This window comes from Chrysochloris asiatica, unplaced genomic scaffold (assembly GCF_000296735.1).
Source record: "Chrysochloris asiatica unplaced genomic scaffold, ChrAsi1.0 scaffold00087, whole genome shotgun sequence".
Classification (NCBI taxonomy): Eukaryota; Metazoa; Chordata; class Mammalia; order Afrosoricida; family Chrysochloridae; genus Chrysochloris; species Chrysochloris asiatica.
In genome coordinates this window covers 6,449,901-6,476,041 of record NW_006408605.1, presented here as the reverse complement: position 1 = coordinate 6,476,041, position 26,141 = coordinate 6,449,901, and the positions used below count along the sequence as shown (strand labels likewise).

The 26,141-nt window shown below is 36.5% G+C and overlaps 1 protein-coding gene across 3 annotated transcripts in view; it reads left to right on the top strand.

Moving 5' to 3' along the window:
• Positions 1-26,141, top strand: part of FAM13B (family with sequence similarity 13, member B) — a 158,288-nt gene that overhangs the window by 119,717 nt on the left and 12,430 nt on the right. Inside the window, exons 10-18 of one of the 3 annotated variants that reach the window (XM_006866108.1) lie at positions 8,821-8,885; positions 11,448-11,496; positions 12,114-12,261; positions 15,660-15,725; positions 17,324-17,534; positions 18,794-18,923; positions 19,301-19,382; positions 20,993-21,222; positions 23,344-23,439. In XM_006866108.1, coding sequence (XP_006866170.1) covers positions 8,821-8,885; positions 11,448-11,496; positions 12,114-12,261; positions 15,660-15,725; positions 17,324-17,534; positions 18,794-18,923; positions 19,301-19,382; positions 20,993-21,222; positions 23,344-23,439 — 1,077 coding nt within the window. Of the gene's footprint in view, positions 1-8,820; positions 8,886-11,447; positions 11,497-12,113; positions 12,262-15,659; positions 15,726-17,323; positions 17,535-18,793; positions 18,924-19,300; positions 19,383-20,992; positions 21,223-23,037; positions 23,122-23,343; positions 23,440-26,141 lie in introns of all 3 variants that reach the window. The other 2 variants (XM_006866106.1, XM_006866107.1) reach the window with 2 other exon arrangements.

The window sequence follows — 26,141 nt, the reverse complement described above, 5'->3', positions numbered from 1 at the left end:
CCCTGGCAAACCAGAAGTGACCTTTGTCAGATTTTTAAACAGAAAATATCCAGCAATAATATAGGTAATGTTGGTTATGTTAAGGTGAGATGGGCAGTCTCATCATAAGCAGATATTGGGAGTATAAATTGCTATAAACTTCCTGGGAAACATACTAACAGTAACTATCTTAGTTAAAGCCTTTTACCTAGAAATTTCATAATCCAGTACTATTTCTTAAGGAAAATGCACACAAATCAGAGATATATATAAAATTTGTGCTTTAGAATTATTGTTGGTATTTCAAAGGCATTCGAAATTCTCAACAGCTGAGAAATAGTCTAATAAGTCATAGCATATTTGTTTTATAGGGTATTGTTGAGGTAGGCTTAATATTCATGTATAAGGAGCTCTGGTCACGTAGTGGTTACGAATCGGGCTATGAACCGTAAGGTCAGCAGTTCGAAACTACCAGCTGCTCCGTGGGAGAAAAGATGAGGCTTTCTGCTCCGGTAAAGATTTACAGCCTTGGAAACCCTGTTCAGGTTCGCTATGGGTCGTAACTGACTCGATGGCACACAACAACTACAACAATATCCATGTATAAAATCATATTGAAAAAGCATAGAATAGTAGAACTAGTGCAGTCCTAATTTGTGCATTGGAGTGAGGGGGTTGAATAGATAAGTCAATCAAAATTAAGCCTACTGCTGTTGAGTTGATTCACACTCATGGCAAACCTGTTGTTGTTAAGTGCTGTTGAGTCAGTTCTCATAGCTACCCTGTATAGGGTTTCCAAGGAGCGGCCAGTGAGCTTGAACCTTCGACCTTGTGGTTCAAACCTATAGGACTATTTGCTTCACAATACTGTGGGACAGGCGTTACATCTGTACATTGTTCTATAAGGAATAATTATTATTATCACAGTCTGTTTTGAGTCTGTAAAAAAATAACTGAATTAGACTTTTTCATCTTATTTTATATATAAGGAGTTTCTAGAATCACTCAGAATGAATGACTACACCCTGGTCTCACGACATAGTACACTGGTTTCTGCTTCTGTGAAATGGGACTCTTAACAGTTCAGCGCTGGGACAAATACGTGAGACTGTTGTTGTTATTGTTGTTAAATGTTCTCGAGTCAGTTTTGACTCATAGTGACCCTGTATAATGTATCCAACGAGCAGCTGCTAGCTTTAAATTGCTAAGCTTGTGGTTCACAGTCCAGTGCTGATCCTACAGCATCATACTAAGTGCCCGTGTGTAAGAATAAAAGGGGTTAATCAGTAAAAAACAAACAAAACAAAAAAACCTATGGGACATATTGATTCCAGAGGGTTTCTCCTATAGAATGATCACTTCTAATCACCAGCCTTTTGGCTGGCAACTGAATGCTTTAACCACTATGCTACCAGGGCTGCTAATAGCAATATTTTTTACAATGGCCATTTCTGGATGACAGGATTATTTTACCTTTTTTCACATAATTTTATGTATTTAGGTTTCTGATAGTATAAATGCCTGTAGATGTTCATAATCAAATAATCTAAACATAAAAGTCTAATTTTAATTAAGAAAAATCATTGAATTTAGTGGTTGTGATTACTAATAAAACTTAGAGGAAATTTGATAGTAGGTTCCAAGGAAGGATACAAGGTTGAGTATTAGATCGATCGAGTTCTTGTTTTGTGTTATAGGATAAGCACTGGACTGCTAACTGCAAAGTCAGTGGTTCAAACCTACCAGCTATTATTGGAAACCCTATACACTGTCGCAATGAGTTAAAACCAACTACTGGACAGCACTTAATTAACAACATCATTAAATGAATAGATTGAAGCAACTAAGTACAGAATACTTTTTGGACAAGCTTTACACTGAAATAAAAGGAAAAGAAAGTTGAGTGGAACTTGGTTGTGGCAGGTTTTTTTCCCCTCATAGGATGCAGATTTGAGCTTGTTGATAGAGACACCATTGCTGGATGGGGAGAGATTGAAAAATGTAAAAAAAATAAAAATAAAAACCAGGATAATTAGTAGAACACTGATCCTAGGGTGGGGTTATGGGTGTGGAGGGAAGATGAGTGAGGGCACAAGTTGAGTGTTCATTCCTAAATTGTTGTTGTTGTTAAGGGTTGTCAAGTCGAGTCTGATTCATAGCAACCCTGTAAAGGGTTTTTAGGGAGCAGCTGGTGGGTTTGAACTGCTGACCTTGTACGCATTGACTGCCATCAAATCATTACCGGCTCATAGAGATACTATATGGTTTCTGATGCTGTTAGTCTTTACAGGAGCAGAAAGCGTCATTTTCCCTTGGAGTTCCTAGTGCTACTATTAATCCTCAATTGAAGGGGAGCTTGAGCATATTTTTGAAATGGGAGAAGTTTGAGCCATTTTAAAATGGAACACCTCTGTCAGCTGCAGAGGATGAGATAGAAATAGGGTTTGTTACTGAAAAAAATTGGCAAAGATCTATAAAAGCCTTCATGGAAAGAATTCAGGCACACCCTAAATCCAAGTAGAAGTCAGTCAGCAGATACTAGAGTACTAGTGGAGGTCTAGCTAAAGTTTGAAGACATGAGTTTATAGTAAGCCAAATAGCAAAATTAAATATGTGCCATTTTTTAGAGCATTGTTTGCCTGAATGATAGAAAATGATTATCAGCTTATTCTGAATTGGTAAGAACTTTGATAAAATAACTTTGAGGTAGTTACCCTAGGTTGTAGAATATGTGTTCTGCGTTTTAGAAACTTGAAATGTTAGAACTTAACAGGTCTTTAAGCTGTTAAATAGAATGAACAAGGTGATGAAATTGCCAGAAGAGGGGATAAGAGTTGGGACAGGATTAATGAGTTTCATTTGTAGTGTAACATGACATGATTCATGTGGCTTTGATAGAAAGTAACTAGAGTCCATGGATGTATAAAGCTAGAGAGAGTAGAAGTCAATACTTCTATAAAGTAAGTATTTTAGGCTTAACTTTGTCACAGCTACTTAATTCTATTGTTGTAATATTCATGCTGTAGAAAACATGTAAAATAGTACCTTGATACTGTGTGAGACTACTACCGTAAAAAGTCAAGGAAAGGTTTTCATTCCATAATAAGTATTCTCTGATAGTTACCAGGGGTGGAAGGGAAGGGAGAATTATTCCCAGGGAAGGAACCCTGGTAGCCTATGGGTTATGCGATGGACTGCTAGCCACAAGGTCAGCAGTTTTTATCTACCAGCCACTCCACAGGAGAAAGATGAGACTTTCTGCTTCAGTAAAGATTTACTGCCTCAGAAATTCGTTGCACACACCACCAGAGTGTAGACACTTGCTGGCTTAGGTGACATGGAAGGCAGTTAAAAAGAAAACAAAGGAAAAAGGAAGAAGAAAAAACAGAAACTGTTTTGCTTTCTTATTTTTCATATGCTGGAAGAGAAACAATGCATATTTTCTCATTGGGACAAAACATTGGGAGAAGGAAAAGAAAGGACAGAAAAGATGTGGAAATGAATAGTGGTGATGGTTGTGCAACATGGGAGGGAGTGTGTGGCTAGATTATACATGTGAAAAAAAGGTTGAGATGATAGATGTTTTGTTGCTATAATTAAAAAAAAAAAAAAGGAGTCCTGAGTCCTGGTGCTGTGGGTTAATGTGCTGAACTACAAAGTCCATTTGAAGTGCAAGGTGAGTGGTTCAAGCTCACCAGTCATTCCTCAGAAACCCTGTACAGGCTCACTGTGGTTCGGAACTGACTGACAGCACTTAACAACAGCACAACAACATAATAAAAAAAAGTTACCTTGATAGTCTTCCAATTAAATAATTAAACTTTATTTATGAACACTGAAATTTGAATTTCCTTTATTTTTCATGTCTCAAAGTATTTTCAACTCACTCCCTTCACCCAAACATTTGAAAATGTAAAAATCATTCTTAGCTTACTAGTCATACAAAACTGGCAGCGAGCTGAATTTGACTAGGAAACCATAGTTTATTGACCCCCTGGGCTAAAATATTGTAAGGAGGTCAAAGTTTACCAAAAATAACTTGAAGATCGTTTTTCTGAAATTGATTTGAAATTAGGAGATTAGATTACTTTTCATCATGATATAAATGGAGAGAAGATCGAAGTTGTCAAAGACTTCATTGTGCTTAGATCCACAATCAGTTCATGAAAGCAGCTGTCAAGAAATCAAAAGATATATTACATTAGGCAAATATACTGAAAAAGACCTCTTTAAAGTGTTCAAGAGCAAAGATGTCACTTTGAGGACTAAGTTCTCCTGACCCAAGCCATGGTATTTTCAGTAGCTTCATTTGCATGTGAAAGTTGGACAGTGAATAAGGGAGAATGGAAGAGAATAGATGCATTTGAATTATGGTGTTGGTGAAGAATGTTGATAGTACCACAGACTACCAGAATTAAAAACAAATATGTCTTGGAAGAAGTATAATCAGAATGCTCTTTTAAAAGCAAGGATGGCAAGACTTCGGTTCTTACACTTTGGACATGTCAGGAGGGAACAGTCCCTGGTGAGAAACATACTTGGTGTAGAGCAAGGGGTCAGTGAAAAAGAGGAAGACCTCCCAATGAAATGGATTGGCACCGTGGCAGCAACAATGGATTCAAGCATAATAATTGTGACTATGTCACAGGACGCAACAGTGTTTTATTGTGCATAGGCCCCCAACCACCTGTGTCTGAACTCTTCAAGAGTCGGGTCTCTGCTGGGAGTAGTTGAAGATAGGAGCTGACTACACCTCTGGTCACCAGGGGAGCTTGAGGAAAAAAGAAGAAATTACACTATGAGTCTGAACCAACTTGATGCCACCCACCTAAGAACAACATTAGTTGTTCTTTGGTGGCATAACAACATTAGCCAGTATGAGATTAATCTAAAGGATCTTTAGTGATGATTTTTGATCTACATATTAAAAAAAAACAAACTTTTTTTTTTTATTTTTTACTTAGTAATAAGTGGAGTGTCAGCGTAAAAGAGGAGGGCCCCTAGGGAATGGATTGGCAAAATGGCAGCAGCAGTGGGCACAAGCATAACAATGACTGTGAGGATGATGCAGAACTGGGCACTTTCTGTTATGCATAGAGTCATTATGAGTCAGAACTGACTTGATGGCACCTAACAACAGCAACATAAATTTACCTGTGTTTTCAGTAGAAGTTTAGACAACTGTTTATGTTCCCATTCAGTAATTTCTAAATACATTGTTCAGTGTCATTAAATGCATTCTCAGTCCATGAACATTGTCGTTACTATTTTAACATTTTATGGAGTTCTTTTAGCTTTGCTGTTACCTGTGTTCAGGGCACTCAGTCCAGAAGTAGTTTGTGGGGGTCCTTGATGGAGCTAGTTTTAGTGTTTATTAGGACAGAGGGAAGCTGGGGATAGAGCGACTGGTTAAATGCTGGTCGGGTGACTTTGCAGATTTTGTAGGTCTGGAACCGAGCCCCTGAATCCAAGTACCAAAACTCACATCAAAGTGGCTCAGCTGGCCTCAAACTCATACTGGCATGGCCCCAACCACCTGGGTCTGAACTCTTCAAGAGTAGGGTCTCTGCTGGGAGTAGTTGAAGATAGGAGCTGACCACACCTCTGGTCACCAGGGGAGCTTGAGGAAAAAAGAAGAAATTACACCTTTCCTTGCCCCCCTGTGAATCTGCTCTGCCAGGCCTCCTCCTGCCACTAAAGTTGCTCAAGATGGTGAAGCTGCTTCTGACTACCCATTCACCAGTTAGTCTCCCTCTCTCGCATCCCTCCTCGGCTGCTTCTCCCAGCAGTCACTCCATCCACCTCTCTAACTTGTCTTCTGAAATTCAGGGTGACAGAATTTTCATTCTGTGTCTGTTTTATTTTGTCTCTCGTATCCTTGTTATAGAGGGTCTGTATAGTATGTCTGCGTAGCCTGCCATCTTACCAGAAGTCCTTGACCATATTGTAACCACATTCTTGTGATTCTTTTATTTGTCTTTGTTCTGGGGTGTAATATAGAAAGAACATAAATCTGGCTCTTAGTTCTGAATTTTATGTCTCCTTCCCTGCTGGGCTGTCAGCTTTTTTGTCACTGGATACTTCTTTTCTAGTTCCTCCAGTTGCCTTTTTGTGTACTACTTTAACTTTTTGCTACTAGAAAACCAAACTTAAGAACTATGTGTTGTCTTAACTTTGATAGAATCCTGGTGTTGCACTGTAGTATAAGCATTGGACTTCTAACCCTCAAGGTCGGCAGTTCAAGCCCACCATCTGCTCCTCAGAAACCCCATACAGATTTGCTATGAGTTGGAACTGACTTGACAGCACCGAACAACTCTGACTGGAGGGTGGTGGTATTAAGTTCCATTGAGTTGGTTCCAACTCATGATGACCCTGTGTAAGATTTCCGAAGAAATTTGAACTGTCAGCCTTGCAGTTAGCAGTCCAGTGCCTATCCTACCTAGAGCACTTCACCAGGACTCTTAACTGAAGGGTGTGTGGCTGTTAATAAAAACCCTTGTTTCAGTTATTTTACAATAAAAAGAATTAGAGAATAAATAAGAGCTATTGATATAATAATATGCTTTTATAATACTATATTATAGTTTTCCTTGTAAACAAATTATTTTGATTCACTCATAATAATTGTAAGGTGGGCAATTAAGTGACTATAGGATAAGCACTAGACTGTTAACCACAAGGTCAGTGGTTCAAACCCACCAACTCTCCACAGAATTCCTAGACAGGGTTGCTGTGAGCCAAAACTGACTCAAGGGGATAGCACTTAACAACAATATTTTCATTTTTGTAATGAAGAAGGTAGAGCTGGGACTTCAATTTAGTGCTTTGAATAAGAACCCAGGGTTCGTTTTAAATATTGTTGTTTGAAGTTTCAAAGGAGCTACTCTTGGGTTTGAACTTCTGACCTTGAGGTTAGAGGCCAGTAATTTTCCTACAGTGTCACATTGTAAATACTGGGGTCTGGGTAATGTTTATCTTACATAGCCATACCTTTGTTTCATACTTAAGAATGTGCAGTTTTGTTGTAAAGGATGAAGATTACTGGTTTTATTTTATTTTTTTATTGTAGTTTGGGTGAAAGTTTACAAAATATGCTAGTTTTCCACCCAACAATTTGTACACGCTTTGTTTCAATGACATTTATTGCAATTCCTTCAATGTAACAAGCACTCTTCACTTTCATAATGGGTTCCCTATTTCTATTCATCTTTTTTTCTTGGCCCTTCGTGCCTTCTGAGTTTTGTTTTTGGTCTCAAATGAATGACTGTACTGAGGAATACGATCTTCCTTGGTGTTATTCATGTTATAGGATTGTCCTTTGTTAGGCTGAAAGTTGATTCCTTGGGGGTGGGTTCAAGGATGTCTAAGGGTCACAATCTCAGTTTGCTGTTGTCTTGATTTCTAGATCAGTGGTTCTTAAGAGTTTGAGTCTTAGTACCTCTTCATAGTCTTTATTGAGGATCACACATAATTTTTGTTTATGTTGGTTATATCTATCCATATTTACCATATTATAAATTAAAACTGATACATTTATAAATAAGAAGCAATCTTCCAAATAAAAAATATTTTCAGTTACAGAAGTAGCATTGTTATATCGTTTTATAAATATTGTTAGTCAGTCTGACTTAATAAAGCCAGCTTCTGTATTCAGTCTGTTGCTGTAAGTTGTTTTGTCTGAAGTCTGTGGAGAAAAATAAGCTTCACAAATACGTAGTTGGAAAAGAGAGATGTACTTTAATAGCTTTTTCTAGTAATTGTGGACTCTTTTAAAGTAGTATAGTGGGTTATGTGTTGGGATGCTAACAGCAGTTCAGCAGTTCAAATTTATCAGCTGCTCCATGGAAGAAAGAGAGGCTTTCTGCTCCCGCAAAGATTTATAGCCTCGGAAACCATATACAGGGTCACTGTGAGTTGGAACCGTCTTGATTCACATACAGCCGCAGCATCGTGGACCCTTTTTGATACTAAGCAAAACTGGACAAATAGTAGTTTCTTAAGAAAAATGTAAGAATCTTAACAAGCATTGAGCCTCTTGTTGATTTCAGAGATGATAAAAAAATACTGGAGTTTATAGATATTTTGGAGTAATGTACAGGAGGATATTTGTATTAGACTTGTTAGGCTTTTATTTGGTAGGCAGAGTCAAAGTGGGTTATGAAAGTGAGGAAGTGGCATCAGATGTTCCTAAGGTTCACAGGGACTCTCCTTTCAATATGGAAGATAGTTTCTGTTTTAATATTTTTTAAGGTATATTTAAAATAGGTATAATTGACTCTTCTATTACCTGTTGAGAGCAACCAACCTGCTGAGAATTAAAAAAGAAGTAGCAGTTGCCATGTGAGACTAGACAGCATTTTTGGAGACAATAATTCAAGGAAGGAGAAGGAATGTGGTAGTAGTAGTATCTATTACATAATAGGGTAAGAGATTATTAAGTATAGAATTTCTGACTCAGATTTTAAGGGAAGATAAATTACTTTTTATATAAAGACATTTCTGTTCCTACAGACTAAGTGGTGGTTAAACAGGTGCTATGGCTGACCTGTGGTGGTGCTCAGTGGCTCTGTACAATAATCACTGGACTGCAAACCACAAAGTCTGCAGTTCAGGCATGCCATCTGCTCCATGGGAGAAAGATGAGGTTTTCTGCTTCCACAAAGATTTAGAAGCCTCAGAAAACCCTATACAGTGTCACTTTGAGTAAGAATTGACTTGAAGTCATCTAACAATAACATGGTTAACCTGTAACCTAATACTATTTCAGATTAGAAACTTCTTCTCATATGTCATTGTTGGGAAGCTCCATTAATACAATGGTGGTGTTCTTTTTGTCAGTCTGTAGGTATACTCTTAGAGCCGTGCAGTGACCATGGTGATGGTGAAGATGGCTGTCTTGAGAGGTAAGCATTTTCTCTTTTTTTATTAATTAATAGATAATTTTGAAAATTGGAATGATTCTCAAAGTTATCTGTTTTGGAGTGAAATTTTTCCTGCAATGCGTTAATCTCAAAATCAAGCTTCTTGTTAATGTTGTTATTGCAAAGTGCCATGGAGTCGGTTCCAATTCATAGTGACTCTGTCTAGGGTTCCCAAGGAGCAGCTGGTTGGTTTGAACTGCTGACCTTGGGGTTAGCAGTCCAGGGCTTTTCTTAAAGCTCCACAGTCAGAATCTTTGTTACCGGTAAGCATGTTGTGTTGTTAAGTGCTGTCGAGTCAGTTCTGACCCATAGCGACCCTATATAGAGTTTCCAAGAAGTGACTGGTGAGCTTGAACCACTGACTTTGTAGTTCAAATGGCTTTGCAGTCTGGCGCATTAACCCACAGCGCCACACCAGGACTCCATAGAGAATATTAAATATTTAGAGGAATGCAGGTTTTGACATAAACACTACTTACAACTTGGAAGCTTTCAGAGATAAAGGGCACTCTTCTTGGAGACACCTCAAACTTTTCAATGATTTGTAGAAGAGTTAGGTATTTATTGATTCTCAATACACATTTCAATGAGTTAATTCATGGTCTTGGAACTATCTATGACTAAAAGATTATAAGTAAACTTATCTAGTTAAACAAATATGTACAGTGTTTCCAGTTCCCTTTGAACTCCACCCTTGGTGTGTCCCAGTATATGTACCCAGTACTCAGTATATGGAGTCCTGGTATGGTGCTGTGGGTTAATGCGCCAGACTGCAAAGCTGTTTGAACTGCAAGGTTGGTGGTTCAAGCTCACCAGCTGCTTCTTGGAAACCCTATGCAATGTTGCTATGGGTCAGAACCGACTCAACGGCACATAACAACAACAACAACAACAACAACAACAATTCAGTATATGCTCTTATCCCAGTATATGCACCTCTGTGGCTGGTTGTAATAAGAAAGCAGTTACCTAAGGCAATGAATGAGTATTTCAACTAGGGAACTGTATGTAGACTCTTGATACTTTCCTGCCCTTTGAATAGAAACTTTCTAGAATATGTTAAATTCACTGAGTAGGATTTGGATCAGTTACCCTATGTATCATTCTGTATTCTTTAAGACAGTTAAGAAATACAACTTTCTTCGAAAAGATGATTTGATATTCTGAAAGCAATGAAGTAGTGAAGTTACAAGCTAAGCTGCTCTAAGTATTCAGAAATCTCAAACAGCATTACTAAATTGATGATAACTTGTTATCAAGGATAAACTTTGTGTTAACGTCATTATATTCCTTAATTGCTAGCAGGAAACGTGTTCTCTGAGGGTAAGTAAATTCTTTGGAGCCATGTCTCTGGAGCTTCCCCATACTCTGAAGGTCCACAGATTTTCTGCTTACAGCAGTCCCTTGTGCTTCCTTTCAGGAGGCAGGAATGATCTTCTTCCAGCCCAGGGAGTATTGGAGCTATGGGCTGAAGATATAAGATTAACAGCATTAACAGGCATCCCCAGAATGATGACATCTGGATTTGGTAGAACAATAAGGATCCATTTAGTGAGGACTCAATCTTTTTGGAAAAACTCTTTCCTCTTCAACTTGTGTATAGGTTAGCAAATTTGTTTTTGGATCCAAAGAATACACTGATTAGGTGGATTACATTCTGCATGCTTAATACTCATGTTTCTCAAATTGAATTGACTAGGTCTTTTCTTTTATTAGAGTAGAATTTTTCATACTACCATTTTGCTCCCACTCTAAGCAAAAGAAGGCCTTTGAGCTTGTTAGGGAATTTAATTAATTTCTTAGGCACAATTAGTTATATATGAGATGGTAACTTAGCAAATTTAGATGAGGGTCTATTTTCTGAGTTCCTACTCAGTTAAGATCAGGTAGAAACTGCACCTAATTGTAAATTACCACAGTATCTGTGGAAATGAAATTATCCACAGTAGGCATATTGATAACTACTTCAATATCTACCAGATGCTCTGTTGACTGGTAAAATAAGTAGGGACCATTTGTGACAGAAGAGGTTAGTTTTTGTGGGAGAATAAAAGGTAAATTGAAATTAAAAAAAAATTTCCTATTGCATATTACTGTTTGGAGGAAGGAGAGGTTTAGAACTATCCTTGTTTAATTGTGATAGAACACAGAAAGATAAAGAATGTCTTAGAGTGGGGGATACTAAAACTATTTGGTTAAAAACAACATTTATTTTTATAAAATATTTCCCATTATACATTCATTTTTTTTCGTTTCTATTTATTGTAAATTTTGTTTTTCCTTTAAAAATTTTTTTGTTTTTTGGGTGGTGTAGGGGCAGACATTACTTAATTTTTCTAAACTTGAAGTGATTCTGTGGATCTTTGCAGTATTGAGTGATTTTCAGATATAGGGCTCCAAAGAATGGGCATACGTCCAATTGTCATTTCCTCCTCTCACATTGTAAATGCTGACTATTTGGGAAGAGAGGAATCTAGGTAAGAAATATGCAGTGAGAATAACAAATTTATTCTTAAAATACTAATGCATTGCTTATATTTTTAGGAAAGAATATTTGTCATTTGACAGTGATACATTGTCACACTTCATTCTGGTAAGAATTATCTTTATTTTGTGTTTCTTAAAAAAGTTGACTACGTCTCAACATATAAGTTGTTATATGTGGCTGTTAACTTGGGTTTAATAGACATGCGAGATTTAAGTATAGTTACTTTTACTGAAGGACCTCTGGTAGTGTAGTGGTTACGAATCAGGCTGTTAACCTTAGGGTCAGCAGTTCAAAATTACCAGCGGCTCCACGGGAGAAAGATGAGGCTTTCTGCTCCCATAAAGATTTGGAGCCTCAGAAACCCTGTACAGGGTTATGAGTCGGAACCGACTCCACGGCACAAAACAACAAACAACAACTTTTACCAAATGTTTTACCAGTTAAGTTGCAACCTCAGTTTTCAGTTTTAAGATACTTGGTTATGAAAACACTTTTCTTGATTTGGAATCTAAAATTTGTTTTTACTCTAGTAAAATATACTACATAAATGCACATTTATATTTGAAACTAGTTTAGATGGTAACAGTGGGGCATTTGGCTGTACAGGCACAGTAAGCTTAGTGATGTAGTAAAGACTCGCATATTATATGTGTTAGTTGTCATTTAACCTGGGTATGAAAAGCTTTGTGGTTGTGAAATGTATTCTTTATTGTAAAATACAGGAGTCTAATAGCAAGATATGTGATTTGAATGCCAACACTGAATCTGAAGTGCCAGGAGCTCAAAGTGTTGATGTTCAAGGGGAAGCAGCATGTGTCCAGATTCCACATTTAGATCTGAAGAATGTTTCTGATGGTGATAAATGGGAAGGTAATTTCACCCACACACATTATATTTCCTGATAAGCTACTTACAACTGAAGTTATCCAAAGCATGAAATAACTGGCCCTTTCTCGACAGCCGTACTCATTTTGATCTTCTGTTTTTCCTTTACTATTAAGATGAAAGTGCTTGCTATTATACCCACTCCTCACTTATTGACATGGTTAGATTCCAAAGACTAGGTTGTTGTTGTTGTTGTTGTTAAATGTTGTCTAGTGAGTTCCGACTCCTAGTGATCCTGCCTGTATAGGGTTTCTGAGGAGTGGCTGGTGAGTTTGAACCACCGACCTTGTGGTTCAAACCAATCTTGGAGTCCAGCGAATTATTCCACAGCACCACACCAGAACTCCAAAGACTAGGTATTTATGAGGAAATTGACATTATGCATAAATGGTGGGAAACCACATCGGATGACAAATGGAGGATCACTACATCATTATATAAAAGCCAAACCAGTGAGAATCATGACCCAGCCAAATTGACACTTAATATTAACCACACAGCAGTATTACTCTTGGCTAGCACCTTGGTGGTCATTACTGCCAGACATATGTTGTTAACACGCAAAATTGTTATCTAGTAGATTTTTTTAAAAACTGTGGTCATAAATGCAAAATATCAGATAACGAGATAGTTGATAAATGAGTAAGCATATTCAAATATATTAATGAGATTATGGGGCAGCTATCTTGTATGAACTAGAGGTTCCTATTTGATGAGTGGATTTGAATATCGATGTTAGAACTGATCAAAATATACAATCACACTAGGATAGGCTTTGGTTAATTGTGAAACCACATGGTAGATCTCGCCTGGTCTTTGTTAGGACTTTGGACCCCTCACCATTTTAAACTGAATGCTTGACGATCACTGGGTACTGATACTCTTCTCTTTTATGCTAATGATCTTCAAGAATATTTCTAAGCAAATATTGTACCTTGTTCTTGTATCCTTGTATTTCAAACTCAAACCAGATTCATTGCCATTGAGTTGATTACGACCTTACATAGGGTTTCTGAGACTATAAATCTTTACAGGAGTAGAAAGCCTCATCTTTTTCTTGTAGAGTGGTTGGTGGGTTTGAAATGCTGACCTTGTGATTAGCCCAGTGCTTATCTTACAGTGCCACCAGAGCTCCTGTATTAGGATATGAAAATAAAGGGTGGTAACTATTTACACAAAGGAGAGAAGAAATTTAAATTTCAAAAGCAAGCAACATATGTCAAAACTCAGTGAATGTACACTAAGTGTTGAATTCCGTTGTCTGTTTGTTTTTTTTTTCCATAAAAAGGACAACAGCAAAAAAACCCCAACCTATGCAAATACTGAACTCCAGTGAATGATTTGTATGCTGCAGTGTTTAGGGGCAAGTGTACTGATAATCTGAAGTTTACTTTGAGATCCATGAAAAAGATAAAGGTAGTCAATGGAATGGAAAAATGTTATAAGACAAGTGTAGCAAAACATTAATACAGAATCTGGTGATTGACATATGGATGCTTACTGTAAAATTCCTTAAACTTTGCTGTATATTTATAAACTTTCAAATAAAATGTTGAATCATTTGCTTTCCTGAGTAAAAGACACTTGTAGGAATCTTAAGCACAGAGGCACCATATTTACTCACTTGGGTGAAGATTCCTGGGTTGTCTTTTCTTTTGCTACTTATCTGATACCATATGATGTCAGTAATGAGAAATTGAAATGTTATGGGGCTGTTTTACCACCACCTTTAGATTACTTACCTGAGCCCATTTGAAGTTTTTTCTTCTTTTTGTTTTTAAATTCTAATCAATTTTTTAAAGCCCTCCCCAACCAAGTCTTTGTCAGTGCCTGTCTTTATTACTGTCCACTCCCTCTCCTCCTACTTTGGTCTTGGTGTTTGACATAGCCATTATGTGTGTTAATTCAGAGTAAATCTGGGAGTTGTCTTTACTTTGTTCTGGGTTATTCAGGATGTTTGGAATTCATGAAGATGTTCCCCAGATTTAGGGGATGTGTTAGTGTGTTGATGATAGTGAAAATCAGATATCCGTTTTAGTTATTTATGTCTTGCCACTGAAAAGGATCAGTGGTCAACAACTCATCCCTAGAGCTTTAGTAGAAAAATAATCTCTGACTGATGAGGCTGGGATTCTGATAAAGCCCTTATATATTTCTTCCATTAGAGGATGCAGATACTAACCCTTTAAAACTTTGATATGGATGTCCTGATCTTAAGTTTTTAGCATAGAAGAACAATTATTTTCCTTTTTCTGAGGGCAACTGGACATTTTCTGTGTAGCTTTACTTTTTGGAGCCCCCCTACCCCCAACTCCCAGCACACACACAAAAGGAACTGACACTGAGTTTTCTTTCATATCCTTTTAAATCCACTCCCTATATCTTGTAATAGGGAAAGAAGATAACATAGTAGACTACGGATCACTGATTTGTATGTAGTAGTGCCTGGGCCTCCCTGTTATCCACCTGGTTCAATAACAGTGACAAGTCCATGTAGGCTTCTTGCTGACTCTTCCAGGAATTGGGGTCAGTAAGTCTCAGACAGCCAAAGATAGTAGACAGCTAAGTGAACTTTCCAGCCATGAGCCCTGCATGTGCTCAGAAGACCAGCTGTTAGCAGACAACTATTTCCAATTTTGCCACCAATACAAAGAATAATTTTTCCACAGCCCAGAAGTTAAGGTATTCTAAATAGTAGAAAAGTCATCCTTAAGAGACCAAATTACTTTAGAGTCAGGATACCTGTTTGAGGACACTCTTAGTGAAGAATTGGGTGATTTAAAATAGAAGGCTACCTCACTATTTCTAGGTGTCTGTTTTTTTATTGCTCAAAGGATAGTCAGCAGAATTCTGTTAGCAAACAGTTTACAACTACCACCAACATGAATTGGTGGCAGCTATTCAAAAGGTGTTAGTTTTTAATGGAAGTGTACATCACTTCTGGTTTTTTTGTGTTTACTCTGGAATGAAAATGAACACCGATATCTTCTGATATTTCCGTGTTTATTCTGGAATAACATAAAGTAGGATCTTTTAAAGACCAAATTACGTGAGATTTTTTTTTTTTCCTGCCTTAAGTCAAATCAATAGTACTGAAAATCTTCAAACAGTATTGGGTTAAGAGTTTCCATTTCTTAAGTTTTATGCTTGTGTTTTGATAAAACAGCACTACTTTGATTTTTTTGCCTTGCTTGCTGAAATGGAAATGTATGTTTGTGTGTGTTTTACAAGTTTAGTTAGTAGTAATTTCTTTGAATAAAGAAATGCTTAACTGGGAAATGTTTTTGGTATCTTTGGCTTTGTGTTAGTTATGTGTATGGTTTGTTCTGACTGTGCTGTGTGTTCACTTTAGTATTTTTTGCCATTTTTTCCCATTTTATTAGCGTCATGCCCTATCACTTTTCCCCTCATTGATTTCAAAACAATGCATCTGCAGAGAGATGGGGAGGGTAAGTATGGTTCACCATAGTTTAGTGTTTTGCTTTTGATTTTTGCCTTTTTATGGTTCACTTTGTCTGCCTTATTTATTAATCCTTCTCCTGCTCTCCCTATATCCTAGGAACACTCTTCTGGGTAAAAATGATACCCAGAGAAAATATTTTGTTATTTCCCTCTTTTCTTAAAACAGGAGATTGTACTTGAAATATTTGTTACCAGTTATTATTTGCTGGGAAGCAGGTACAAGGGTTGCTTCGAAAATCACTTTATTGCTGGGTTTATTCTGGGGTTGCACGCTTCTTATTCAATTTTTAGTTTTTAGTTATCAGATTGATCTGGGCTTCAAAAACTAACCAAATTGTGTTTTTTTACCCAGAAAAAATTAATGTTTTAAATTGCTTATGCATAAATGCTAATCTAAATTACTAAAGCCACAGTCCTTATCTTTTTGTGAATAAAAAGAAAGCATCACTCTTGAATTTTGACACTGTCAAGCTATCTTTGCATAAAAAAATATTCATTTTTTTCTATTATTAATAGCCATAGCTTGAAGATTGAAATTGTAGTTTACATATAAAGCTAACATGTAGATGGAAGACCTCTGTCCCCAGCGATGCTTGAATTTAATTTTATATTTAGGATGTGTTGTAGATTTTCTGTATGTATATGTGTGTGTATGTTGTGTGTGTGTGTATATATATATTTATTCCTGGTATGGCGCTGTGGGATCAGCACTGGACTGCGAACCACAGGATAAGTAGTTCAAACCCACCAGCTGCGCCTCAAAATCCCTATAGAGGGTTGCTATGAGTCAGTCGGAACTGACTCGATGGCATTTAATAACGTGTGTGTGTTCTGTATGTAATTGAAGCCTTATGTGTTCAAAGACTTCAGAATGCCAGATTGACTTCATTTGTGAACATATAGGATAACTTTCATAAAATAAATGTGCATAGGAAGGACTTAAAAAATTTTGTCGTGATAATACTGTGTTGGGTTTTTAATTGCGTAGACATTACATAGGAATCCTATAATAGCATATAATCTCTAACAGTTAAATGTTAGAGGCCATGTGCTGTCAGGTGAGGTAACTTCTCATTTGGAGATGTTAGAATTATTCTGGAATGAAAGAGTTGTGTAGCCATTTGAACGCAGGCAAGTTTCTACATCATTTCTTCTTAATATAGCCCTAAACAGTAAGGGACAATTTATTCACCTGTAAGTTTAATTCTTAACTAAGGACTATTGAATGTTTGCTGTTTCTAAATGAAGATTTTTTTCCTGTTTGAAAAATAACTTATATAATTCTAAGGAGCTTGACAGTGTCTTTTCTTGCTTTACCTCTCAGTTCAGAAATACAGGGTGTAATTCCTTATGTGAAAGTAGAAATCAGGGCTAAAATATAAAGCTCAGATCATTTTAAATTAAAGTAGACATTATAAAAATCCTATAATAGAGCCTTTGTATTATATGTGTTTTTTTAAAAATACAAATATTATATGAACCACTTCATAATATGATTTAAAGAACATATAGCTCATATTCTGTGACTTTATTTTCCTTGTGGAATCAAGAGACCCACTGTACTATTTTTGTATTTGTTTTGCAGATCCATTTCCTGCTTTTAAGTCTTGGCAAGAGGATAGTGAGTTTGGAGAAGCTCAGCTCTCTCCACAAGCTGGAAGAATGAATCATCATCCCTTGGAAGAAGACTGTCCTCCAGTGTTATCACATCGTAGTTTAGATTTTGGGCAAAGCCAGCGTTTCCTACATGATCCAGAAACGTTGGATTCCTCATCTAAAGCACTTTCTTTTGCTAGGTACTTATGATTTTTAGATACTTATGAACATCAATTCCTGTTAAGAACTCAAATCTTCTGAGAGAGATAATCTTACCAGACCTATATAGTTCACACTTTCACCCCTGTTTCTCTTTATTTAAACCTTTTTATTGTTAATTCAGTGAAGGCTCACAGAGCAGATCAGTTTTCCATTCAATACTTCACACACAGTTTATTTCATGTCATTGATTGCAATCCTCACAATGTAACATCACTTATTTCACTTCTCCCTGTGTGCCCTGTGTCTGCTTTCCTCACCTTTTTGAATGTTGTCTTGATTTGAATGCTGCCCTTTTGATCTCAACTGATGGATTGTTGTTCTTAGATATGCATACCTCTCTAGTGTTCCCCTTATAAAATTATTTTGTTTGGCTCAAAATTGAGCTGCGGGAGTGAGTTTGGTTCCAGACATGAAAGGTGACTAAGGGTCCTAGTCTTTGGGTTCTAGCAGCCTCTGTCTGATCAGTACGCTTAGTCTTTTTTATTATTTTGAGTTTTGTTCTGCATTTTTCTCCCACTCTATTCTGGACTGCCCCTTTTAGAGCATTTGGTGTAGTGATAGCCAGGCATCACATATATCCTCTAGTCTCAAAGCCTTGGAGACTGATGTTCTTGTGTTTCATTAGTCCATTGGTCTAATTTTTTCCCCCCAAAATCTTCAGTTTTCTTCACTCTTCTCTCCTCTGGACAGAAGGGAGGACCAGTAGTTGTACCTTAGATGGCCACTCACATGCTTTTAAGACCCCAGTTGCCACTTACTTAAGTAGGATGTAGAGCATTGTTTTTGTGGAGTATGTTATGCCAGTTGACCTAGATTTAACTCCTATTTCTTGAAGCACATTTATGTGATACTTTTTGGCTCCTCTCTATTAAATTCTCGTTTCAATGAGGTGTAGTTTTTTTATAGCTAGCTTTCTAGTAGACATTTCTCACAATGTATGTATTCACTTGTTCTTTCAAAACAGCTCTGAGCTTTAAGGGCTCTGTTCTGACTTTGCCTAAACAACTTTTGAATGTTTTTACTGTTTTAAACATGACTACTTATATTAGTTAATTTTGTGATCACATAGCACTGAAGTATAAGTCTCTTCTTACCAGTGGTTTCCTAATGTAAGAGACTTAATTTCACTTTGAAGGTCAATTCTTGGCAACAGCGTCAGCTTACATCAGGGCCTGAGAGATATGATGTTGATACTTGAACTCTGATTTAACAGTTTGGGCTTCTCATTTTAATTTAGGATTCGAAGATCATCCTTTAGTTCAAAAGATGAAAAACGAGAAGACAGGACACCATATCAGTTGGTCAAGAAACTTCAGAAAAAAATTAGACTGTTTGAGGAACAGTTTGAAAGGGAAAAAAATAGCAAGGTAAGTTCATAGTATTGCCAAGCATGAGCTATGTATAATATTAGAACTGGGAGGAGGGTTTTTGAAGAAAATTAGTCTAGTTCTTTCCTGAAAGAGATAAGGAATTTTAGATGACCAGAGAAATAAAAGATCTGGTCTGATTAAGGACAGGTGAAGTGGAAAGAGTCCTATATTCAAATCTGATTTTGCCAGTTACATACAACCCTGCCTTAGGAGAACTTTATTTCTTATTCCTACTTTCTTGGTTACGATAAAATGAAATGAGGATTGAATAAAAGATATTATGTGGGAATTATAAAATACTACATAGACATAAATTAACATAGGCATTACTTACTACACACAGGTATCAGTGATTCCTTTCCTTAAATTTTCAGCCCTCCTACAGTGATATTGCAGCCAATCCAAAGGTATTAAAATGGATGACTGAGCTTACCAAACTGCGGAAACAAATTAAAGGTATAAAATGTTCCATTTAAAAGTTCTATTAGCATTTTTTAAATGTTCCAGATGATAAAGGTCTATGAAAATTATAGTTAATCTTTGGCGTTGTTTGGGGGAGAATAAGAGTTTTCTTTTTGCTCTTAGTTAGGATAAAAGTTGCATTGTAAGAGATGGGAAATTTACTACTATATTCTTCAAATGTCTTTACTAGTTGTGTTCTTTTGAAAAGAACCTTGTATTATACATTTGTAGATTAATTGATTTCTTAAAATTTATCTGGAATATATGTTTAATGTTAAGCAGTTTAAGTTTTTGGTAAGTTAAGTGTTTATTCTAAAAGACTAACTGTTAGGTCGTGAATCAATAGCTCATACTTGTATTTCTATGTGTCAGCTTAGTATATAGAGTTGTTAAGATGCACATACTTTGTGGTGTTCAGTGAGTATGCTTTTTAGTTATTTTTAATAGTTGAGAAATTATCTGTGCCAGGTACGGGTTCATTATAATCTGGAGCACCACATTTAAATCTATTTATTCAACAGAATTGTTGAATCTCATGGGTTCTGTGTACTTTGTAGACTCTGGGGATGGAACAGTAAAGAAGCCAAATAATTCCTAGAGTTGTCATGGAGTTTACATTTGTGTGGTTAAAATAAGTTCTCTTCAGCTGTTCTTTAGGATAGTAGTTTATTTTCCTCCACAGTTGTGTTAAGCATGTCCTTATTTTATGTCAGGTTACAACCATTAGTTTAAATGACTGAACTGAGAATGTTATTATAGGTGGTCATGAAATTAACTAGTGTTATCCTCTTAATTTCTTCTACTATAACTGTCTTATTATCTGCATATCAGCCAAATTTATCTTTTGAAAAAGCATACTGATCATCATTGGGTTTTCCTTGCCATTTAAAATTTGAACTCTGTATTACGGCCTTAAAAGGCTTTGTAAACTTTGGCATTAGCACATTTTATATCAATTTCTTCTCTTTCTGTTCCTTAAACATGCCAGTTCTTAGAGCCTTGAGTGAGGAGGAGAAATGTTCTTTACCAAAATCTTCTATGCTAGGTTAGGTTCTCCTTGTCATTTCATACGCAAATCGATGTCACCATCACAGAAAGCCTTCTCTCTCAATCTCATCCATTATAGTTGTTCTCCACAAAGCAAACATCTTTGAGGACTGTGACACCGTCCTGTTTTGTCTTTATAGCACTTAGTATGGTTTGAAAATACTTTGTTTTTTAAATCTGATTACTTGGTTATTGTTTTTCATTCCTGAATATATACTTCATGAGAAACAGGTACTATGACTTTTATTTATTACTGTATCTAAAATGCTCAGTAGAAGATCTTACTGTGATTATAGTAGGCTTTCTGTGAATATTGGTTGAAAGAATGAATAGTACACAGGAGCTTCAAAAACCTTGAAAAATGGCATTAAAAGATAATGAAATTTTTCTATGAACTTTTTGAAGCCCCCTTGTAGCTCCCAATCTATCGAAATATCCCTTGTGAATTTGAAATGTCTAAGACTGTGTGCTGTTGCTATAGTTTTTTGTTTACTCTTAACATCACATGTTAGCTAAAATCACAGCTATTGATCATTTTCTTGATTCTAAAAATGCAGATGCAAAACACAAAAGTTCTGATGGAGAATTTGTACCTCAGACACGCCCACGTAGTAATACTCTTCCAAAAAGCTTTGGCTCTTCTCTAGACCATGAAGATGAAGAAAATGAAGATGAATCCAGGGTCATTCAGAAAGAGAAGAAGCCATCTAAAGAAGCAACGCTTGAACTTATTCTGAAAAGATTGAAAGAAAAACGTGTTGAGAGGTGTCTTCCAGAAGATATCAAAGTAATCTTGAGCTATGATATTTGCCCAGAGCAATTTGTTAAACATTGCTGCTACTTGCCTATATTATTCAGCAAAGCATATGTCTACTGTAGTTGTGGTCAAAGCACTTGGCAATTTAAATAATTTATTAGAAGGAATTTGCTGGGAAAGCAGAGAGGTTGTTAGTTACAGGTGAATTTTAGTCCAGATAGTGATGCATCCTTATGTACATTTTGATCATGACAACATAACCTCACTACTGATCTGAATTTCGGAGCCTTTCATTGCCTTGTTGTTGTTGAGTTGGTTCCAACCCATAGTGACCCTATATAGGGATTCCAAGGAGCGACTGATGCGCTTGAACCTCCAACCTTCCAGTTCAAACCGACCTTGCAGTCCAGCACATTAACTCACAGCACCAGCTCTTCAGAAGCGTTAAATCAATAATTTTCAGCTACTGTCCTTAACTTTTTTTTGTTTTTATGTTAAAACAATTTCTTTTCCTGCCACACAGTTCTCTTTCTTCTATGAATAATTTTGATTGGATTGTTGTTGTTGTTTTTAAGTGCAGTCAAGTTGGTTCTCTGACTCATATTGACCCTGTATAGGGTTTTCTTGCAGTTAGCAGTCCATTGCTTTTCCTATATCCCCACACGAGGGCCTTGATAGTAGATTAGCTTTACTCAAATTCCTTAGTGAAAGTGTTAGGTTTTGAGCTTGAAGCTATTGAAATCTCGATGTTTTTACAGAAACTATACCCAGTCATCCTCTATTGAATGCATATAATATGAAGTGATATTTGCTATAGAAAAATAACTAGCCAGTGAATCTTTTCCCCATAATTTCTGGTGAGAGACAGAGTGGCATTAACTCAAAGTCTTGGAACTAAGTAGAGAGTTGATTTTATATTCTGTGGAATATATTGGTTCATTGGGATGCTACTGCGTGATCCTCTGGAACAAAGTGGGGAGGTTCTATAAAAAGTTTGGGAAGTCCTCCATGCTCTACCATTTAGAATACAAAATACGTGAAAATAATACTATGAAAAAAGTACCAACACTGATGAAGGAAAACTGAAGTTATAGAGTAGAATTCCAAGGCCACAAATGAACATTGTTGGGGTTTTTTTCAGGATCTTTCCACTGTACTATTACCAGATTTTCTTATTACTTTAGGAGAAATATGGTATTATATAATCTGTGGTGTGTATGCATGTATATTTTATGTTTATGTGTATATCCGTTAGTCTTGGTGCTAACAAAAGACTATGTACAACATTAGATAAAATAGCAAGCATTTATGTGTGATTATTGTGTGTTAAGCACAGTTTTTAGAGTTGTGAGATAGGAATTGGACAGCTAACCACAAGGTTGGCTGTTCATACCCACTCATTACAGGCTCACTATGAGTTGGAACCAACTTGATAGCACTTAACAAAAGCAAGAAGTAGTTTTAGACAATTTCCATTTATGAATTTGTTTAGTCCTCATTAGAACCCTATGAGGCAGTATGTCCATTTTAAAGATTAAGATACTTAACACAAAAAAGTTAAGTTAACTTGCCCAAAGTCACAAAGCCAGTATTCATGATTTGTTATGGTAAAATATATAGATCTAGCCACTGGAGGGGGTTGGTTTTTATGTATTCGAAGTAGAGATTCTATTAAGATACTGACTGGAAAATACTGTTTGCAAATTCATAAGCAGAGGATGCATTCTTAATAACCTTTCCTAGGCTTAGGAGGGGGCTGTACTTTCAACCCAATTATTTACATTGTGGGAGTGAGGAGGATAGTACAGTGTTAATTAGAGTTTTGTTTCTGTGTTTTAATTCTAGAAAATGACAAAAGACCATCTGGTAGAAGAGAAAGCTTCTCTCCAGAAAAGTCTTCTATACTATGAAAGTCAACATGGAAGGCCGGTAATGATTTGAGTTGCTATCATAAAAAATACATATATAATAATTTCTCTGTGGTATTTTTCAGAGTTATTTTATAGAACATTCATAACTACTCTTGAAAGATTGCCTGTTTATTTGAAATAAATTTTTAGAAATTGGGAGGAAAGTTACAGTGTTTAATGGACATTTTAATTTTAGATTTCTAGTGCCTGATTGATTGCCTTTTTTTTTTTTTCACTTCAGGTGACTAGGGAAGAAAGGCACATTGTTAAACCTCTCTATGATCGATACAGACTTGTGAAGCAGATGCTGACAAGAGCTAGCATCACTCCTATCCTTGTAAGTAAACAAGCAGGTATTTAGTTCATTTTGCTAAAAAGTACTCTTTTTAAAAGGAAAAAAAAATTTGTAGTGGCATGTTGGATAAATACATAACTAAGGTAGAAAAATTTGTAAAGTTACTGATATTAAAAGAATCGGAAACTAATAAATGCCATTCCTCCAGGAGTCCTGGTGTGGCACTGTAGGATAAGCACTAGATTACTAGCTGCACAGTTGACAGTTCAGATCCACCAGTCACTCCTTAGAACCCTATACAGCATCGCTATGAGTCGGAACCAAATTGATGGCACTTAATAACAACAACAGCTATCTCTCAGGCACCATTATAAACAGTTGTATGTATGATTTTGTCATTAAATCCTACCAAATTAGGTTTCAACAGGTAGAAGATGGTAGCCTCATTTCACAGATCCTGGTACTGAGGTTCAAATAGGTGGTGATGTGTCCAAGGTCACCTAGTTTGTATGTATCAGAAGCACAATTTAAAAACCTCACATATTGGACTAAATTATTTAAAAACTTTTGTTTTTAAAACTCTGTCAGTTTTATGATGACCATCGTGAAGATGTTCATTTAATTGCACAATAACAGAAATTAATACCTTTTAATTTGCTTTTTAAAAGCTTCATATAGCTCCTAGGACTTATGGCAGTGTCCACACTACTTTATGTAGATACACGCAATTTTCTTTAAAAGGAATCTTGTATACCATATATTATTCTCATAAAGAACACTTGATTTAATACAAATATTATCCTATGGTTGCAAGTTATCTTTGTGTGCCACTGGCATTTTCGTAATTCTCTAGCAGTATTAAATAGTCTTTGAAATTCTTTATGAAAACCATTTTAGAATTCCCCAAGTTTGTCTTTGGAAACTGTTTCTTTAAGCATTTCTGTGTACTCCTAAATATGACCACCTACTCTTTTTTTTTTTTAAACAACAGTACACATTTATTATCTCTCAGCTCTTCTGAGTCAGGAGTCTGAGTATGGATTACCTAGGCCCTCTGTTCAGGGTTTTTCTGACAAGGATTTTCAATCAAGTAGTCAGCTGGAGGCTTGTCTGAAGAAGAATCACTTTTCTTTTTTTTTTTTTATGGCCACTTCATGTGAGTCAGACTAGAACTGACCATCTACTCTTAAGTACTTATAATATTACTGGCAAAGATAAAACCCTCTTAAATATGGTTGTACCTCAGTGTAAAAGAAAGCAAAACTCTTCACAACTGGACCAATAAATAAACATGATAAATGGACAAAAGACTGAAGGTGTAAACAATTTCATTTTGCTTTGATCCACTGTCAACACTCATGTAACCAGCTACATGTTTCATTTGGTAAATCTGCTGCACAAGATCTCTTTAAAGAGTTCAAGAGCAAAGATAACAGTTTTAGGACTAAGGGGAGCCTGACCCCAAATACACTATTTCCAACAAACTCATATGCATGTGAAACTTAGACAATAAATAAGAAAGACTGGAGAAGAACTGATGCATTTGAGTTATGGTGTTGGAGAAGAATATTGAAAGTACCATGGACTGCCAGAAGAACAAACATCTGTGTTGGAAGAAGTACAGCCAGAGTACTCCTTGCAAGCCAGGATGGCCAGACTTCATCTCTCATACTTGGTATATTCCACGTTCGATTATTAATGGATGTTTAAAGCTATTCCTCTTCATTTTGAGTTGTGTTGCCCCATCAGGAAATGAAGGTCCCTAGGACTTTACTCCATTTGTGTCATCACAGTCAACTCTACTTTGAGGAGGCAGCTATATTCCCCAGTTGCATTTTTTGAGTGCCTTCCGACCTTAGGGGCCCATCTTCTGGCACTGTATCTGACAATTTTTTATGGTATTAATAATGTTTTCATCTTCTGTTCTGCTTATATTTATGTTTTCAGGGGCTAAACATTCAGAAGTTATCTACCTTTCCTTCCTAGTCTGTCTTTGTCTGGAAGCTCTGCTGAAATCTGACCCTGCTTATATTTAAAATACTGGTGACATAGCTTTCAGTGTTGCCACACCATGCAAACCACCACAGTACTACAAATTGACAGACTACTAGTGGATTAGAAAATATACAGGGGCAAATTGTCATGGTCTTAGATTAGGCAGTTTCTTAGATTAGACACCAACAGCGCAAGTGACCAAAGAAAAATAAATTGGACTCCATTCAAAGTAAGAAAGTGAAATGATAAGACACAGAATAGGAGAAAATATTTATGTGTACATTTATATCTGATAAGGGCACTGTGTGGAAGCTAAAAGTAGAAACAACTCAAATGTCCCTTAACTGATGAATGGATAAACACAATGTGTAGTATCCATGCAGTGGAATATTGTGGTAGTTATTAGGAGCTATCAAGTTGATTCTGACTCATAGCGACCCTTTGCACAACAGAATAAACACTTCTTGGTGTTACCGCATCCTCAGACTCATTCTCCAAAGAAGATATGCAGCCAATACACACATGAAAAGATGTTCAACATTATCAATCGTTGTTGTTGTTAAATGCTGTCGAGTTGATTCTGACCCATAGCGACCCTGTATAGGATTTCCAAGGAGCAGCTGGTGAGCTTGAACCACTTGACCTTGCAGTTCAGACAGCTTTGCAGTCTGGTTCATTAACCCACAGTGCCACATTAGGACTCCATTGTTGTTGTTAAGTACCATAGAGTCGGTTCCCACTCAAAGTGA